General features: G+C 39.2%; 2 protein-coding genes across 4 annotated transcripts in view; both read right to left on the reverse strand.

The window, feature by feature from the left end:
- Positions 1-5,584, reverse strand: part of nap1l4b (nucleosome assembly protein 1-like 4b) — a 14,199-nt gene extending 8,615 nt beyond the window's left edge. The window contains exons 1-5 of one of the 2 annotated variants that reach the window (XM_060859250.1): positions 5,485-5,584; positions 3,978-4,027; positions 2,486-2,582; positions 2,080-2,221; positions 1,500-1,583 (exon numbers count right to left, since the gene is read on the reverse strand). In XM_060859250.1, coding sequence (XP_060715233.1) covers positions 1,500-1,583; positions 2,080-2,221; positions 2,486-2,582; positions 3,978-4,005 — 351 coding nt within the window. In that variant the 5' untranslated portion in view covers positions 4,006-4,027; positions 5,485-5,584. The remainder of the gene's footprint in view (positions 1-1,499; positions 1,584-2,079; positions 2,222-2,485; positions 2,583-3,977; positions 4,028-5,484) is intronic. The other variant, XM_060859251.1, reaches the window with a different exon arrangement.
- A 1,096-nt stretch (positions 5,585-6,680) lies between these two features.
- The window catches only part of rfx7a (regulatory factor X7a), a 35,211-nt gene continuing 21,891 nt past the window's right edge, over positions 6,681-20,000 (reverse strand). For both annotated transcript variants that reach the window (XM_060859628.1, XM_060859627.1), the window contains 5 exons: positions 18,399-18,515; positions 16,090-16,174; positions 14,593-14,800; positions 14,109-14,413; positions 6,681-13,877 (listed from right to left, as the gene is read on the reverse strand). In XM_060859628.1, coding sequence (XP_060715611.1) covers positions 10,443-13,877; positions 14,109-14,413; positions 14,593-14,800; positions 16,090-16,174; positions 18,399-18,515 — 4,150 coding nt within the window. In that variant the 3' untranslated portion in view covers positions 6,681-10,442. The remainder of the gene's footprint in view (positions 13,878-14,108; positions 14,414-14,592; positions 14,801-16,089; positions 16,175-18,398; positions 18,516-20,000) is intronic.

Here is a 20,000-nt window from a genome sequence, read left to right on the forward strand (position 1 = left end):
GCGTTGACTGGAAATAAGAATCATGACAATGAAGACGCAGCCATTCGTGACCGATCCAACACAGCCAATGGGTGTCTGTGAGCTCATGTACACGGGATATGAACAGTCTGGTGAAATGGCAAAGTTTTATAATAAATCACCTCAAGCATTTTTCTACCTTTACTGTGACGTTCATAATGTGAAGCGAGAGAAACAAACAGAAATGTTTCAGGAAAAAAAAAGTACAATAAGCTGGTTTCATAAGTTTCCACAGCGCTTGACTCATTCTTAAAGGTGGGGTTTCCGTTGTTGGAGAAATGCTTCAGAAAACTGAGTCGGGACGACAAACAAAACAAAAATCAAAACTAACGTGTAGCCAATGAGCAGAAAGGGGCGTGTCTTGTCAATATGGGCGGAGAGAGTGTTCAGTGCGTGTGTGTGACATTAGCAGAAAGCGGTTTTAACATTGACATGGAGGATAAAAACAAAGAAAGAAAGTGAAGAAAGACTTACGATAAGGTAAGAAGTAGGACGTGTTAATATAGGATCAGCTTTCCAGCGCTGGAGAGAACTGAAGGAGCAGGAAGTTGGTCACATATTCACAGATTGGAGTTTCCTGAGTCAATAACTCCTGAGCTAAACGCTGTTACTACACAAATAACACCTCTTTTCTATCGTAGTAATGTAGAGACGCAGCTACAACCGTGTTTTGTGTAGTAACAGTGTTTAGCTCAGGAGTTATTGACTCGGGAAACTCCAATCTGTGAATATGTGACCAACTTTACTTAAGACGCCGAGGCGCTTTTTTCCTTCTCGATAGGTGAGTAACGTTGGTTTTGCTTTGTTACACAGAACTAATATATGCCTTTGTCCTTTACATGATTATACTTGTGTGTCATTTTTGCTTGTTTGTTTATCTACAATCGTATTGTTCTTCCTTTCAGCTATGATAAAGACACGTTTCTTTGCATTAGTTGCCTGGGTTAGATATGTATGTGTGGGCGGAGCTATCAATACAGGGGTGGGACCCATTTGGGGTAGGGGCGTGTTTGTTTTGGTGATTTCAAATGTCAACATTGGCTTTCAAACAACGGAGACCCCACCTTTAAATAATGCACAAGCAGTAGATTTAAAAAAAAGATGAGATTGCTAGAACTGACAAAGGAAAAAAAACAACCCAAAAAAAACCACCACAGCATCGAGAACAAGCGGATAACGAATAAGAGGATACACCATTGCGTGTGTGTAAGAATTAGAATCATTTCTAGTTTGTTTGTGTTTCACTCGTTGTCTTTGCCCCACAGAAGAGAGAGTCGGTGTCAGAGGACCGTGTCACTCTTACCAAAGCCTGCCTCCGGCTTTCTAATTCTCCTCATCAGAGTCATAATGCTATAAAGTCATAATGTGTGTATTACATCAGAACATATATTTGCTTGTTATATTCACTTTACGTTAAGAAACGCTCTGCTCGTGTGCAAACCGTTCTAAATGAAAACCTCGGTGAAGGTGCTGATACTCACCGCCAGCTCTTCGTCCTCGTGATCGCTCTGCCATTCGCATTCCTCGTCTGTAGGTTCCACGGCACCAGTTACGATGCTTTTCCTCTGCAGCCAAACACAATGGAGAAAGAAATCAACACATCACGCTGAAAGAGATGGCGGATGAGTTAAAGCTTTTGAAACCTTCCAGGAAATGAGGTTTTTCCTCTTTTTTTCCTGACAGAGATAGGAAACGTCTACGTTACTGACGCCTGAGTGCACGTGCCAAACTGCATGGCACAATAATGGTTATTGTAATCGGAACAAAAGGATAATCTACCAAAAAAAAAAAAGTGGCTTTAATCTTTAATGCAAAATTTTCACCAATGTTCAGTGTTTTTTTCATCCTACATTCATCTACATCCTAATACAGAGGAAAACTAGCTCTCACCGCTTCCTCTTTCACCGTATTGGTGTTATGTATACCGGAATCAATATATATATATATATATATATATATATATATATATATATATATATATATATATATATATATATATATATATAACTGAACTGAGAGTATCTTCTGTGTGCTTTGCTTCCTGTCTGACCTTGGACTCACCTTATCGAACAGTGGCTGATAAAGAGCAGCGTATTTTCTTTCCAGCTCGTGTACCTCCTTGTAAAATTTGGCTTCTATGTGTGCGCTCTTGACTTGCAGATTCTTTAAGGCGTTGACTCTTCTCCTGATGGACAACGGTAAACTGTAGGGATAGAGAGAGAGAGAGAGAGAGAGAGAGAGAGAGAGAGAGATGGTCAAATGGATGAACATCTGGTTCTGACAGCTGGACCAGAACATTTTCCTGCAGTGACGCAGAAAGATCCCTTTTTATTTTTCAGTAACAGAATCACGGTGTACAGCAGCAGGTCAGGTTATAACAGGATTTACTATAAACTTGCTCATTTCTAATCACTTATCTTGAAAAATAGTCATCAGTGAAACATTAATATTGCATAACAGTCCTAACCTGTCCATAACTGAAGGACTCTGTGTTAAGTTGTCTAGTCTGTCCTGAAGAGCCGCCAGTGCTTGTGGGTTCTGCATCACCAGATCACCCACTTTACCTGCAAACAGAGGGCGGTTATCAGCACACAGAAAAAAGAGCCTTTATCTGGTGAATTCAGCCCAGTGTGTTATTCAAAGCAGCAATGGAGGTCGAGTGACACCGAGAACGAAACGTGGGGCTGAAAATGCAGTAAACTTTTTACAGTTCTATGCTAAATCTCCCGATTGCATGTTCTCAGTAGAAACCATAAAATTGTTTTATTTTACGTATCCGACTCTTTTCTTCTGCTGCTCAAACCGACTGGAACAGAGCGAAGATTTTTACAACTTATTATCATTATTTTTTCATGATCATGTGATGAAAGATATACGATTTAGTCATTTAAGATCAATGCAGTGTGACTGTTGCTTGCTCATGATGTTTTTCTCTTATTTTAGCCTTGGGCATTATCGATACGGTCTTGAATGTGTTGTACAGTTTTCCACTTGTGTTTAGACTAAAGAACACTCAGGGCGTCTTTGTGCCTGCAATAAACCTTCTCTTACTGTACAACCACCTATTATACCCCGGCTCTAAATTGTACGGTTTTTGATTTGACGCTTCATTGTAGGCCCGATTAATTAAAACAAACAAGCTATTTTGACCATTTACATTGTTTGACTTGTTAGGATTTAAAATATATTATAACTTCGACCGTACGCGGTACATATCAATTAATAAATGAGTAAACAAGGCCAAAACTTTCACCGGTGCGTCTTTCAAGTAAGAAATCGAGTCGAGATCACAGCACCTACAAAACGATTAACGATGTGAGATGTGGAAAAGCTTCTCAGGGGTATCAGGTAATATCAGAGAGCTCAAAACACTTACAGGACAGTCTGTCAGTCCATATTCATACATTTCAGTCTCATCTGACATTTTTATTCTTCGTGTTTTTGAGCGATACGTGATTAAACCGTGAAGCTGTTATGTAAAATGTATAAAAGGTAGACAAACCTTTTATTCTGAAACTAGCCAAACAGCTTTCTCTGCTTTGTCTATTTGGGAACCATTACCACAGCTAGTACATTTTCTAAAGGCTAATTAGCTTTTGCATGACAGATAGCGAGAGATCGTATTCTGCTCCTTTGAATGGTACGGAATTTTGTTACAGTGTCGGAGTGTAGAGATTTCAGAAGTATTTCCACGTCTGTGTAAATGACGGATCGGACGGGAATCCGATTGCCGCAGCGTCTTTGAAGCACAATAATCAAGTCTTCATCAAAGTTTTAGACGGAAACCTTATACGAAGCGTGCTAGAATAATAGAATCTCAAAATAATCCCATGCAGCGTACAAAAGAAACAACAGTCCACCAGCTGATAAATATTTCAGCTAGCAAACAGCTCGCTCCTTTTTATTTAATAACAACGAAGATCGTTGTGAGGTTTATAAGAGCATCAGAGTTACTTTACCTTTGGCATCAATTTTATCACCGTCCATCTCCTAAAAACAGCCCGAATTTCTGTCAAATAAAACAGTGTATTAAAGACATAATAACAAGAAATAAGAAGAAGGAAAAAAACAGTTTAGGAAAAATTCAAGTACAAAAATAAAATCGTTTGAATCATGGACATTACCGAGCGATCAAACATTACACATTTTAAACATATCTAAGATCGTTAATATTAAAATAAAATTATATAATAAATTAATTAATAATTAATAATAGATTTAAATGATAAAAACTATGCTGAAAAAAGTCAAAACCTATCAAAAGTTTCTGTCCAAAACAGAAACTTTATTCATAAATATTTGTAAATTACTAATAAAAATAAAGCTGTAAACAATCTTAAACCTTAACGAAGTATTAATAAGGTCCGGTTAACTTGTGTAATCATCGTGATTAGCCTTATTGTGTCTTACTTTAGCAAATACACCTCTGAGGGAAACGTGCTAATAAAACAAATACCGGTTCTTCTTTAACATCGTTAGCACCGACGCTAGCTGCAATATTAGCTAGCAAGAGATCGACGTTCACGATTCTTCGGTTGCTTAGCAACAGACCTCGCGCGACTTTTTGTTGTTTTTGTTTGTTTGTTTGTTTGTTTGTTTTGATTGATTGATTGATTGATTTTCCTCTTAAAGCACTCGAGCGGTGGTGTGTGTTGTTTTCGGCGGAGAAAAAATCATTATGGATTTGCGGATAAATGTAAAACAAAACCGGAGCGTATTATTATTATTATTATTATTATTATTATTATATACACATATTTATATATATTCAGACATCATGAACAGCGCTAGCTTAATGACGCAACTCGGCTAGCTAGCTAAGTTAGCTCGAGGCTAAAGCTAAGTAAACATTTACAGGTTATACACAAATACACAAGATCAAGTTGAATACAGTTATTAATCTGTCGTGTACAATATGCGTCACTCCGACTCGTTAGCATGTGTTGCTAACAGGCTCTGGGCGGCACCACAGGGTTTCACCCGCTAACTACATCCAGTTACTTCACTTTTTATTCCCCCGTGTAAGAAATAACGGGTTAATCCTGGCTGGTTATAAAGGCTGGGTTAACTAACGTGTGACAAATCTAAACTAGGTTTGTGTTACACGTGTTAAACCGCGCTTCACGTGCTAACTGCTTCGTTATTGACACTCAATACTCAGCCAAGCGAGACATTTACACTGTTAGCTGTAGAGATATTAACACTGTTAGCTGTAGAGATATTAACACTGTTAGCTGTAGAGATATTAACACTGTTAGCTAGCAAGCTAACTCGGCTAATACAGCATCAACACTATATACAGCTGGTTGGGGGGGGGGGAAGCTGTCAAGGCGGAAGGAACAAAGAAAACGCAGGAAAATGACAAAAACAATACAAACCGAAGACTGATAGGTTTTCAGAGAAAATTCGGATAAGCCAAAAAAAAATAACACAGGTATTTATTCTGGATAAATTCAGCTTTCTTACCTTTTACCTCCGAGCTGTTATTCTTCACATGGACACTTTCAACACTTTGTGTCAAAGCTAAAAAAAAAAACAAGTGATAGCGCCGCCTGTGGTGTGTGAGTGTAAGTACAGCCCGTGGCGTGTTAGACCAGAGATTCAGCCCTGAATAAAGAGGGAAAAATCTCACGCGTACATTTCTGTGTCACGCAATGTCACGCAATGTCACGCAATGTCACGCAAACTACACAACAGGAATCAGGTTTGTTTACTCGTATTTGCATATTCACTGTAGATTATTTGTATATAAAGACGTGATCCATGTCTGTGTGTTTTTTATAAGATTCTGATTGTTTTGTCTTAATGGAGATTATTAGCTGCAGATTTTATTATTATTATTTTTATGGATATTTTAGAAGTCGACGAAGGTTGAACCGTTCACGAGCAGCTGAGGATCAGCACAGGTATAAATAAGGTAGAACGAGTCTTATACACGTGCGAGATCTGAAATCTGATCATAATCCTTCACCGAAGATGCACCGGAAACGACGCCTGTGGCTTTCAGTTGGGTGACCTGACAGATGCTGAAACTGGGCCTATTTGAATATTTACAAAATAACCATGGCAGCATGGTAAAAACAACACGAATCAGTCGGGTTTCTTCAGGTTTCACTCGTCAGATCTCACCTTATAAAACCTCTCTGGCAGGTGGATGTGATGTTAATTTACACGATGTCCTGTGATGGCCCAGTGTCACATCACATATTCTGTTCCTGCAATAAGCTTTGGTCTAGATCAGCAAACCCATGAGACTTTTTCAAACCGATGTGTAGAAGTGACCTTTTTATTCACTCAATCGTTTACATTTACAGCATTTAGCAGACGCCCTCATCCAGAGAGACTTACATTTAATCTCATTTTTATACAACTGAGGGTTAAGGGCCTTGCTCAGGGGCCCAGCAGTGGCAGCTTGGTGGACGTAGGAATCGAACTCACAACTTTCCAATTGGTAGCCCAACACCTTAACCAGTAGGCTATCACATCCCTAACCCCTGAAATATTTACTTCAGATTGCTTCTGTTCATATGAAAAGGACAACTGTACATTAATAACACAACATCATTGTCCCTCAGTCCCTCTGCCTTTCACACTGGGGGGGGAAAAAAAAGCACAAAGCGCTTAGTCATGATAATTTACAAAAAATGTTTATTAGTCACATAAAATAAGCCAGTGATCCCTTTCAATGCAAAAAGAAAGAGGAAAAAAAAATGTCATAAGTTAATAAAACAAGATGTACAGGGTTTGAACACCACAAAGGGTTAAAGATAATGTCTTAGATCACAGAATAACACCCACAGTTCTGGCCTATGATCAAATTAACCAATTGACTGGCTTAAAGAAAAATACATCGATTTTTGGAAGGATTTAAAAAAAATCTAACTAATTAAGCCTTTCAAGACTTGTACAGAAAAAGTAAACAATTAATTTCCCAATGTTCTATTAATCACAATGGGAATTATATGTAGGTTTTCTTTCTGAACACTTTTCTTATTTTTCTCACTTTTCTTTTATTCTTGGGTTTTAAAAGCTTAGGATAAAATTTCAGGGTCTTTTTTATTAACTTGAAAAAAGAAAAAGAAAATAGTGCAACAGTATTAATTAACCTCTAAAGCTTTGTCCAATTCAAGGTGCTGATTTACAGATTCCAATCCCTGTCCATGACAGAAAGATACGTACTGTAACCCGACATAACTTCTTTAATTCTATACGGTGTTTCATCTTTATTCTTAAAATACAGAGCATAAAAGAAACAATACAAAACTAAATACATAGCAAGCAAGTATCTGTTTGTACATGAGGACTAATTCCTCAGGCAGGTTGCACAATTGCTGGCATCTGATAAATACAAGTTTAACAGTTTAATAACCACAACAACAACAACAACAACAACAACAACAGCTACAGCGGTAACATTAAACGGTGTCTGTGATTCTCACATACAAGTTAAAATCAGTGAATTACTTTAACAGTCTTCTGCACTGCTACACTTTATTTTCGTTTATAAATGATACCAGTAGTGTGATTTTTAAATATTCCTTTAGTAAAAGTTTCAGTGCTACACGACAGATTGCATGTTAAAAATTAGAAAAAAAACAAAAAAAAAAACGAGTGCTTACTAAAATGCCCCAAAAAAAAAAATCAACATTTAAAATTTTCTAATTATAATTAAAAAAGGTATAAAATTCCAAATAAAAAAAAAAACTCCCCTCAAATTTCGGAGCTTTTCTTTGGTACGGAGGGACTTTAAGGCTGAGATGTTTGTGGAGACTTAAAATTGACGCAAATCGACGTCGTGTTTTTACATCAGGCACGTAAGTAAATTAGCATCACGCTGTATACCAATTCTACACAATCATTTGAGCCAAATTTTTTTTTTCAGCTTTGACTTTCAGTGTTCTCAGCTTAAATTCTTTACGACGACATAGTGGTACTCGTCCTGCGGTATTTAATATGATATTCCATCTTAGTGCAAAAACAGTAACTAAGCCCAAAAATTCACAAAAAGTCTACAGAAAAGTTTAAAAATATTCAGCACTTCTTACGACGACAAATCGATCCATTTGATATAAATGACATTTTTTATCTTTTGCAAAACGTCAAATATTTAAGAAGGTTACATAAAAATGTAAAGTTTATGTAGAAAACAAACTCCCACTAAACCAAAAAAAGTGGCAGATCAACTGATTCAAAAAATGCATAGATAGAAAAATTTATAGACTAATCAGATCCTGAATAAAATCTCTTACTGACATTTTTCCTTTCAATGTTATTTGGGATCTAAATATGGATTTGATACTCAAGTTGTACTCATTTTCACAGTAATTATTTTTGAAAGGTTTTCGATACACGAAGAGCACACACTAAAATGGACATCGGTCGTGCTCATCGCGCTCCAGCGATGTCTAGACTGAAGAATATACCCTTAATTATTCTCTTAAACAGTTGTCTATCGTGCATTCGAAATGAAACGGCAGCATGGATTTCTTTAACACATTTGCAGTAAACAAACTGTGATTGTTAGTGCAAATATTTAAGCCTTTTAACGATCGTTATTAAAACACGATTGGTTATATGCGTCATTTATTGAATTTAATACCTCAGCTAGGGGAACTCGGGGAACCCTGAGATAAAATCAGGAAAAAATCAAAGTAATATTCATGAATTGAAAGAAATAATTGATTTTACAACGACTAGTTAGCCAATTATTATTATCACAAAGCCAATACCGTTCATCTTTGGGCTTTAAAAGTCATTAAAAATTTTAAAGTGTATAATATTTAAGTGCCAATTTCCATTTTTAATATATGTATATGAAAGCTTTACAGATTAATTACAATATATAAAAGAGAGCGGGTTACAATCTTTCCGTTCGTTATACTTTAAAAGTAATACATTTATTCGTTATTATGTTCATGTTGATCAATTTCTCCACCTGGAAGCACCTATTTTACATTTACAAAGCTGAAAACAATGTCTGAATGAATCACAGTACATAAGCCAGCTCAAAAGTCTTAATAAAAGTTTATGTATTTAAATGTAAAAAAAAAAAAAAAGTATTTTATTTTTATTTACACAAAGATACCTTGCCTGCAAGGTGCGCAGAAATATCCCTTGCTTTTTTGGGTGAACTGTAAAATTATTATCGATCTTTAATTTTACAGAATTTCTTGGAAGCAGTAACAACCATTTACTTTGAGACACTAGAGCCCTGGCTAATTTTTCGATTCTCGTACCAGTATTTGAACATTTGGAGTGAAATTCAACAGCACGAAATCAAAAACATTCTGAGGAAAAAAAAAAAAAAGCACAATTTCTGTTCAACCTAGGAACTGAACCTAGTGATTCACTGCAATACTGTTTTGTGTAAACATTTAGACAACTTCCTGTGAAACACACATTTAAAAAAAAAACAAACCATTAATTATCTAAACCAGGGGTCGGCAACCCGCGGCTCCGGAGCCGCAAGTGGCTCTTTCGTCCCTCTGCTGCGGCTCCCTGTAGATTTGGAAAATAAATATTTAATTTAAATGTATTTTATTTTAGTTTGTTAGTTTTTTAAAAAAAAAAATGAAAATCTAAGATTGTGATGCTCTTGTAACATTAAAATAAACCGCGTTTAATTTTGTTGTCGCTCAAAATACGCGTCGTAACTGCCGACTTGCGAAATCCAACACAGAAGCAGACGCATTTTTTGGTTCGCTGCAGCCGGCAAGTTAAAATTTTGATGTCATGAATACAAAGAGGTACGGAAGCGTATTGCATTCACTTAAGGAAAAAAAATCTACTCTGTTTTTCTGAATTAACGACTTAATTATCTCAAAATTATGAGATAATTTTTCATGAATAAAATTTTTTTTGCTCTGTTTTTCTGAATTAACGACTTAATTATCTCAAAATTATGAGAATTTTTCATGAATAAAAAGTTTTTTGCTCTGTTTTTCTGAATTAACGACTTAATGTGGATTGCATGGAAGTAAACATGTCCCGAAAAATGATCTCATAATTTTGAGATAATTAAGTCGTTAATTCAGAAAAACAGAGTAGATTTTTTTTCCTCAAGTGAATGCAATACGCTTCCGTAAAGAGGACTCGATTAGACATTGAGCGTTTTATTTGAAAGTAACCTTCAACCCAGCGTCTTTTTTGTTAAGGTTAGTTCAAAATATTTTTGTTTGCCTGCAGATCTAAAATTTCGTTTACTCGGTAGCAGTTTATTGATTTCATAAATGCAACACACTACAGTTTTTTCTATACTTTAAATAAAGGTAAAAAACGATAATATATGCAGTGTTGTCTTCATTTTAGATGTCAAATGCGTTTTGTGGCTCCCTGTGTTTTTTTCTCTGTGGGAAACGGATCCAAATGGCTCTTTGAGCGTTTAAGGTTGCCGACCCCTGATCTAAACAATGCAAGCTACTAAATTAACCCAACATTTCCACCGTTGCCTGGTCCTTGCTCTCCAACCAGTCAAAGCCAGCAGAATTCACAGTCTCGTTGCAAATCTGTTGGAATATCGGGTCATTCTTTAATTCCTCCAGTGTCGGTTCTTCATACTGCACTTGCTGCTGACTTGATGCTGGATCGAACAGTAGGTTTGCATCTAAAGAGTTTAAATCATTCATGCTACTGGAGAGTTCAGAGGTCAGTTGCATATCACCAGAAAACTCTGAACCACCGGTGTCAAGTTCAGTTGCCTGGCCTGGAAGCTGTGAGATAGTGTTCAAGCTGTTTTCATCTAACAGGTCCTTATCAGTGGTATTGTAAAGGAAAGACTGCTGGTGCTGATGTTTCTGGAGGTCATGATGCGGTGAAACCATTAAGGCCTGATTTTGCCGCTCTTCAGACAGTTGCTTGCTCTCTTCTGAGAATAACTGGCCTTGGTTCTCTCTTGCTGAAAAGATTTGCTCCCCTACGTTGTTCTTCATGAGATAAGCAGGCTTTGTAAACCTGTAAGCTGAGATGCCAGGCGAAATCATAGCCTGGTGATTGGCACTGGCTGGGAAACCGGAAGCACCGGTCGTTTCCAGGATTTGTGAGAGGTTCATTCGAGCAGTGTAACTGGATGGCATATTGTTCTTTCCAAGTCCACGTACCACATTGTCTCCATCACAATCCATTTTGTTAAGCAGGACGGTAGTAATGTTTTTAGGGTTGCTCGTTTGCCCGCTAGCTTGCATAGGCAACACCTCGGTCTGCATCATCACATTTAGCGGCACTGACTGACTCCTCTGCACCATGCTGCTAACGCTAGTATTTACTTGGCTGTTAGAAAAGATATTCAGCACTTCAGGTGTCACTGGTGAATTAAATGGAGAGACCACATAACGGCGGACATTAGGGTTTGGGGTTCCACTCATGTTGCGCTGCCTGACTGCTGGACTGACACTGCGGCAGCGGAACGAGCCAGAGGAAGAGGTGCTGGTTTTGTTATCAAGAGGGGCTGGAACAGCAAATCCCTCCTGTTTATTAAGGTTTGTCATGCCAGCCACTTGCTGCTGGACTGGTGAAATTGGTGTCAAGCGACTTATGTGCATGTCATGGTGCCTGACTGGTGATGGATACGTCTGACTAGGAATAGCAAAAGCATGAGGTTTCCTGAACTGGTTATCCACTAGATTCTGATAGTTGGGGAGAATACTAATCCCGCTGTTGGAATTACTACTACTGTTGTTGTAGTTATTATTCATCCAGTCCAGCTTAGCTTTATCCGGGTGGGTGGCCATTGGTCTTTGCATAGGCTTGACTGGACTGGAGGAGATAGTGCTGCCATCGTGGTAACTTGTGATGCTGGAGTTGATAGGAGTAAAGGCAAATGGGTTCCTACACTCAACAGGACTGGGCGGAACGCCGCTACTGCAGTTTGAGTGTGGTGTTCCAATTGGGGTTTGACAGCTGCTTCCCAGAGCACTGTCTACAGGGGTGGTAGGGGCAAAATGTGAGCAGGGGCTCTCATGGGTCAATCCTTGCCCCATTCCCATCATCTCTGCACTTGGGGTCGGGGTGTGAATAGGTGTGATGCTAATGTTGGCCAAGTTGTAACGAGAAGTGCTGGCCTGGTGACTGGAAATCATGTTGTTCTGCAAGGTAGCCTGTTGAGTTTGTAGTGCCATGTCCTCACAGTCATCAAAGCTTTGCATGGAACTGTTCATCTTCATCTGCTCCTCCATCTGAACTAGTTCCTCTACTATACTGTCCTGAGTCATGTCATCATCATTAAATGGGAAGTAGCCCACATGAGTCTGAGGTGCGACATGTTCCACTATATCACTAGTCATCTGCACCAGCTGGCCTGCTGCAGTGGTCTGAGTCATCACAGTAGGTTCCATAACAGAGCTAGAGACCGGCTTATTTTTTACTGCCCCGTGCTGAGAATAAATTTGTTGCTGATTGCCACATTGCTGCTCGTTATTCCAGAACACGGTATTTAGTTCACATACTGCAGAGGAGCTGGACTGCTCTGGACCTACTTGCAAGGCTTGAATATTTTTGTTTGCATGCTGCTGTACCATTGCCTGACCTGGGGCGCTAACAGTGCGGGTGACTATAGGCTTGATGTTCATATTGGATGAAGATCCATCCCACTGTCCTTGGGAAACACTTCGTGGTCTATTAAATGTCTGAAAGCTTGTATTCCTTACCTGACAATCCTGGCAAGGAGCACTTAAAGCTGTAGTACCAGCAGAGATATTTTTTACATTAGATGAAGACCCTTCCCATTGTCCCTGCAAGATGCTTTGGGAACTGCTGACAGTCTGGAAGCAGGTTTTTACGGCCGGACTATCAGCGAACGCAAGGATTCGGGTAGGACTGCTGGAGGTAAGCTTCATCATAACTTTTCCAGCAGCTGAAGAAAGTTCGCTTTCGGGTTCGACAGGAGCGTCTGACCTGGAAACATTCTTCGCTGCTATTTCCGTATCCGATTTTGCATCTTCACTTACCTCGGATATGTGCATTTTTTTGACCGGCGTCAGACTCGAATCTGGGTGTAAGCCTTGTCTTTTGCGCGGACTTGGTGATGACAACTCTGCATCCTTGTGTGGGGTCATAAAAGCGCTGCTATTTGTTATTTGAGCACAAACGGTACTGTGATTTGCTATATCCTGATACAGAGTGCTTGTATCAATGGGATTATTATTACTGGCAGCAGCCAAATTGTTCTCATTTGGGAGCATTCTACTGTTTAATTTGTTCCCTGATTGCCTGTTTATTTCCGCAGAGATTTTAGCTAGAGGTGTAGGCACACTCGCAGCTCTGGGTTTGAGCGATCCTTCTACTTGCGTACCCACACCAGCTGCTTCACCCTGAGCTTTTCCTGCTTGTACGACAACATCAAAAACATCCATCTTGATGTCGACTGCTGGTGTCGTGGTTGTTTGTCCTGGCTTTGATTGTGTCGATGGCATTGCAGCAATGGAGCCGCTACGGACGCGCGTAACAGGCTGGAGGTCATCACTTTGGCTGGTGATTCCAGCAGAGGCGGGTCTAGCTGTGGTGACAGCAGCGCTGGTGGTGCTGTTGCTGGGTCCTAGCGATATGGCTGTCATTTTCACAATGTTGACGGAGCTGTCCTTAGATGGTATGACGGTCTTGATGGAACTTTTGGTGATAAGGAGCGCAGGAGGTGAACGTAGCGTGATTGCGCTAGTTGTAGCCGGTTTAGGCAGGATTTGGGCATAACGATGGCGTCCGGGGCGATCACCGACAGGACTTGCACGGACATTCTGAGGGGTCTTTGGACATCGGTTCACATGCGGAACCGACTGGGTGACCACCTGAAAATTAACAGGGAGCACCTTGCTCTCCGCTGTTGCCACAGGAACCGGGCTGGGAGACATCAACTGTCTGCTTCTCTGAACCTGAAAAACAAAACAGATTTAACATAAGACCTGATAATCTGAGAACAGTCTGCTCTTTATGTGTTTGCATTTTATGACGCTTTAGGTGTTCATCAATGTTCACAAGTTTAAAAGTAATAGGACAAATATAATTATAAATAATGGTGGTGGTGAATAGAGGCGAAATGATACAGTTGTGTCACTAGAGTAAGAATTACTACCGAATTACTACTTTTGAATCGAAATAGTTACCGTAACTGGACTAGGAACTGCGGCTACCACAATACCGATGGTGGGCTGCGGTGAAAGTAGGGCAGGGCTTCCACATGGGATTCCTGTGCTTGCACAAGAAGTACTGACCCCTTCTGGCCTCCTGCTTTGAGCTTCAGGAGAAAGCGGGGAGTGAAGTTTCTGTTCCAGTTGCTTCTTCTGGATCTTCCTCTGGAGCTGCTGCTTGGCGTCGATGGAAGGGGAATTGAGCGTTTTGACCTGAGGCTGGAATGAGTGGGCTTCAGTTGTGGGCATGAACGCAGATGTCTGAACAGACACTGGGGCCCCTGAGAACATCAAGAGAAATAATCATTTTGATCAATATTTTATATCATATAATGATGGACATCACTACTGACAACTATTATCTACAGCTGCAACACTGATGAATTTCAGCCTGATTCCATACCAACAGGGGGAGGTATTGTATTAAAATAAATCTCAGGCTTAGACGAGTGCAACGTACCTGAAGGGGATCCTGTCATCACGGTAAGAGCGGCAACAGACTTGGTGCTGATGTAGTGGCTGTTCAGTAGGAAGCGTGCCAGGTCCTCCAGACTAACAAACTGACGACTCAGAACTTTCTGAGCCCACTCACACACCAGATCACAGGCAGCAGAGCGAATCTCATCCTCCCCACTGTAGTTCTGCCCAGTAGGTTCAAAGCCCTCACACTGCCCCGTGAGAGGGAGAGAGAGAGAAGAGGGAAAGAGAGAGAGAGGGAGAGAGAGAAGAGGGAAAGAGAGAGAAAGAGAGAGGGAGAGAGAGAAAAGAGAGGGACAGAGAGAGGGAGAGAGAGAGAGAGAGAGAGAGAGAGAGAGAGAGAGAGAGAGAGAGAGTAGAGGGAGAGAGAGAGAGAGAGAGAGTAGAGGGAGAGACAGGGAGAGAGAGAGAAGAGAGAGAGAGAGAAGAGGGAGAGAGAGAGAAGAGGGAGAGAGAGAGAGAAGAGAGAGAGAGAGAGAAAGAGAGAGAAGATAGAGGGAGAGAGAGAAGAGAGAGGGAGAGAGAGAGAGAGAGAAGAGAGAGAGAGATAGAGAGAGAGAGAAGAGAGAGAAGAGGGAGAGAGAGAGAAGAGCAAGAGAGAGAGAGAAAGAGAGAGAAGATAGAGGGAGAGAGAGAAGAGAGAGAGAGAGAGAGAGAGAAGATAGAGGGAGAGAGAGAAGAGAGAGGGAGAGAGAGAGAGAGAGAGAGAGAGAGAGAGAGAGAGAAGATAGAGGGAGAGAGAGAGGAGGGAGAGAGAGGAAGAGAGAGAGAGAAGAGAGAAAGAGAGAGGGAGAGAGAGAAAAGGGAGAGAGAGAAGAGGGAGAGAGAAAGAGAGAGAGAGGGAGAAGAGAGAGAGAGAGAGAAAGGGAGAAGAGAGAGAGAAGAGAGAGAGAAGGAGAAGGAGAGAGAGAGAGAGAGAGAGAGAGAGAGAGAGAAGAGCAAGAGAGAGAGAGAAGAGAGAGAGAGAGAAAGAGAGAGAAGATAGAGGGAGAGAGAGAGAAGAGAGAGGGAGAGAGAGAGGAGAGAGAGAGAGAAGAGGGAGAGAGAGAGATAGAGAGAGAGAGAAGAGGGAGAGAGAGAGAGAGAAGAGAGAGGGACAGAGAGAGAGAGAGAGAGAGAGAGAGAGAGAGAGAGAGAGAGAGAGAGAAGGAGAGGGAGAGAGAAGAGAGAGGGAGAGAGAGAAAGGGAGAAGAGAGAGAGAAGAGAGAGAGAAGGAGAAGGAGAGAGAAGAGGGAGAGAGAGAGAAGAGAGAGAGGGAGAAGAGGAAGAGAGAGAAGAGAGAGGGAGAGAGAGAGAGAACAGACATAGAAGAGAACACAGACATAAATTTGTTGGCAACATGAAAGAGAAATGTTAAAACTGTTTTAAGGCTTTTTATGAACTCATATTAATTCTGTTGCTTATTTTACACTTTACTACTGTACATGTACCTACAGTTACTCATTACTTTGCTGAATTAAAGATTAAAGCCCAAACGTACCCCATCTCCTGTTTTGTGTACGTCCAGATTCGGAAGAGACGGCATGTGAATGAACGGCTTCTTTCTCAGGCCACTATAGCAATACGTGAGCGAGTGTTAAGGCAAAAATTGAGGCCCAGTTATGGTTCTAAACATATTCACTGTAGGACGTGTTTACAAGAAGGTTTATTTCAAGGTTACTTTCAAAAGCACAACTTTTTTTTAATGCTCAAAAAAAAAAATTCTCCCGTATCACAGAAACAGAAGCTCTCTTTGGGGACAAGGTTAGGGAGGACAGATTAAGATGTGTTGGACATATTCAGAGGAGGGAGAGAGTGAGTATATCGGTAGGAGAACGTTGGACATGGAGCTGCCAGGCAGGGGGCAAAGAGGAAGGCTAAAGAGGAGGTATATGGATGTCATTAATGAGGATATGAAGCTAGTGGGTGCAAGTGTTGAGGATGCAGAAGATAGCAGGGTTCCCGCTCTTTTTCAGAGATCATTTTCCAGGACATTTCAAATTTAGCAAAAAAAAGACAAGGATCACAGATTCACAGCCTAAAGTAATATGTTCTTCTCTCCAGACGTCTTAAAAACAACGTACACTTTATGGCTATTACTTAACTATACTTTTAAAGACAATTTGTTATGTGAATGAAATATCAACCTTTATAAAATAAAAAGGCTGCACATATTAATACCCTTTCCTTTCTCAGGCCAATGCCGTCGTGCATGCTTTAGTTTGCTGTACATTCCCCTTGCACATGATATTCAGATCAACAAGGTTAATATAACCTGCTTCCCCGTCACCATTTGCTGAAAACATTCGAGCACTTAAACCATTCCTAGCGCCTGAAACCGCCAACACAAGACGGCGTCGTCCGTCACAGCGAGATTAAACAGCATAACAAAAAACCCGTCAAAACTCGGCGTCCCTGAACAGAGCGCTTTCTGTTACTAACGTTAATCGTTTCGACCGGTCGTAAACTGTTCTTTAAATGATCAAGAACATTTAAAAATAATCATTTTCCAGGACAAGAAGATTTTTTTCCAGGTCAGTTTATGTTTTCTCTCATTTTCCATGTGTTTTCCAGGACTGGAACATTGGTCATTAATTTTCCAGGATTTCCAGGTTTTCCAGGACGCGTGGGAACCCTGGATAGGGAAAGGTGGAGAGAGACGATTCGCTGTGGCGACCCCTGAAGGGAAAAGCCGAAAGGAGAAGAAGAAGATCACAGAAACAGAAGATATCTTTAGTCCAGCTTTACTGGACTTTTTCTTTTTCTCTAAAAACTTGTGCTTCACCTCAGTTTTACTGTTTATGTTACGCCTTTAAGGAATATAGAGTCGATGTTAATTGATTATATATAATTGCTTTATATATAAATAAATATATTATAGGAACCATTATTAATTATCTTTAATTTATATAATTATTTGTTAAAGCTTCTGTGCTAACTTTTTATTAATATCTACAGTTTTAATATTTAATTATTCGAATTATTACATTAATTCCAATGATATTAAATTATTTATTTAAGCGTTTTGTCGTCGTGTTTCGCTTTTATTTATTTATATTATTTATTTTTTCCATCTCAATGCCAAAGAAACCTAAATGTTACTAGTTCGTTACACGGACAGCTTCACTGCAGTTTTGTTGGTGGTATTTATTTCTTTTTTTAAACACTTTGTTTCGCACTGACAACGTCAACAGCTGTCCTACTTTACGTTACTCCTGTAAGTAACTCTACGGTACGTGGAAACATAAAAACACAGAATAGAAAAGTGGAAATGTTTGTAGCTCTTCACAGAAAGGAAAGGTCAAAATGTCCCGCGTTGGTATGAAGATGGGTTTGATTTCGTAACAGCGATCGCTACGCGTATTACATTTCCGTTACTGTGACGACCGTCATCAACAAACTAGCCCTATTTTGGAACAGCACCACTGAGGAAATAAAAATAGTCTGTATTCTACCCTGGATTTAACTCCTACAAATCTGTTCACTGCTGTTATAACGATTAAAAACCAAAAAATGCTTAATGAGAACTCTGTAACGGTTCCCTTATGGTTTTTATTTGATTTTAGGAAAAACTAAATCCGAATAATCGGCGAAATAACCTACGACGTCCTTGTATGAAAGAGGAGCTGCAATGGAGAAGGCTTCGTGAAGGTCAGAGACATTCCTGCTGCCACTCGGTCGCTCTGTCCGACAGCAGCACGTCGACGCTTTATTCGATTTTCCTGATCTATATTTAGGAGGCGCATGAACTGCAACAACAGATGCCTGACCGTTCAAAAGGATTGTAAGAAAGTTTCAGTAGAAGGATATTTGGATTTGCCCCTCATGCCGAGCCGGCGCGCCTTCATGTTGGGAAATACGTTCTTCATGATCTTTCCGAAGTCGGCGGCGCTGAGCGCATGATAGCCCAGATTGTCACAGTAGCCTCTGAAACAGATACAGAGCAAGACACTCGGTTTATATTTAACATGAAAAGAAATACAATGTGAAGTATAAAATCCGCAATTAACACGGCTTCTTGTCACTCTCTCAAATATTTAACGCTTTAAATTACATATCGTCGCTGTCGGGCGGAAACCTCGTATGTCCAAATTTGGTCAATTTCATATTTTTTCACATATCGATGCTATTGGTCAGTCCCCACGTGGGTCTGTTATTTTTACAAGTTATTAACCAATCTAAAGTCTTGAAAATAGCTTGAGCACTAACTCCATTGGACACTTCAACTGTCCACCTCTTCCTCACTCCTCGGGAGAGCTTCACGTCATATTTCCCCTCAAGAAGAGTCTCAACGAATCAACACGTCTTCTGAGGTAAATGTCTTCAAAACACTGGGCTCAAAGAAAAAAAAATCTTGACCCCCGCTAGTTCTGGTGCTCGTCTGAGGACAGGAATTTAGCGCAAGACAATCCACTGCAACGCGGACTAAACCCTGTGCACTGCAGATAAAGTACGGCGTTTTTTTAATTTCCTGAAAAATAACGGTTTTGGAGATACGAGGATTCCGCCTGACAGAGACGATATGTTTAAAGTCCTGACTAATTTATCGAGTCATTCGGTTTGTTTCTGTGACTGAACAGAAAAGGCAGAGCACCGTAACAGCATCCGGGGCTCATATTTCTCTTTCCAGAACCATGACGATAAAATAATGTCTAAATAATATCGCAATACGTGTTTCTGAGATATCGTAGGTATCATACTATCCCTTTTTTGTATTATTTCTGATTATTATTTATAATCTACTATTCTATTTATAATCTATTATTTATAATATCTACTATATTTTATTAGATTTTATTAGATAACAATTACAAACCATAAAGGTGGACGATGCGACGCTTTCAGTTTTCTATTGTTTAGGATTTTTAATATGGTAAAATGTAAAAAATCTCCTACATGTCAGTGTTTTTATTTATTTATGTATTATTATATCCCAATTTATTAGTAAATAATTTAGATTTTTGTTTTCGATTAATTTGTAACTCCTTTTTAAATGTTTTTAAGGTTCATATTTAATTTATTATTAATTTTATTATTATTATTATTATTATTATTATTATTACTACTACTACATAGTTACTTTTAACTGATTTTTTATATATTATTTAAAATCCTGTGTTTATTACTATTTTATAAATAATTTTTAAAAGCTTTTTAAAGGTTTAGTTAATGATAGTTTAATAATAATAATAATAATAATAATAATAATAATAATAATAATAATAATTATTATTATTATTATTATTCAATATTAATTTCAAAGAAGGTTCAGTGTTAATTTAATATTAACTTATAATTGCTTTTTAAACATTTTTAAAGTTCGAATTTGAAAAGTATTGTAAAACTTTTTTTAATGGTTTTAATTTTCACTGTTAATCTATAATTCTCATCTCACTCACTCACTCACTCATC

This window comes from Tachysurus vachellii, chromosome 23 (assembly GCF_030014155.1).
Source record: "Tachysurus vachellii isolate PV-2020 chromosome 23, HZAU_Pvac_v1, whole genome shotgun sequence".
In the NCBI taxonomy this organism is placed as follows: Eukaryota; Metazoa; Chordata; class Actinopteri; order Siluriformes; family Bagridae; genus Tachysurus; species Tachysurus vachellii.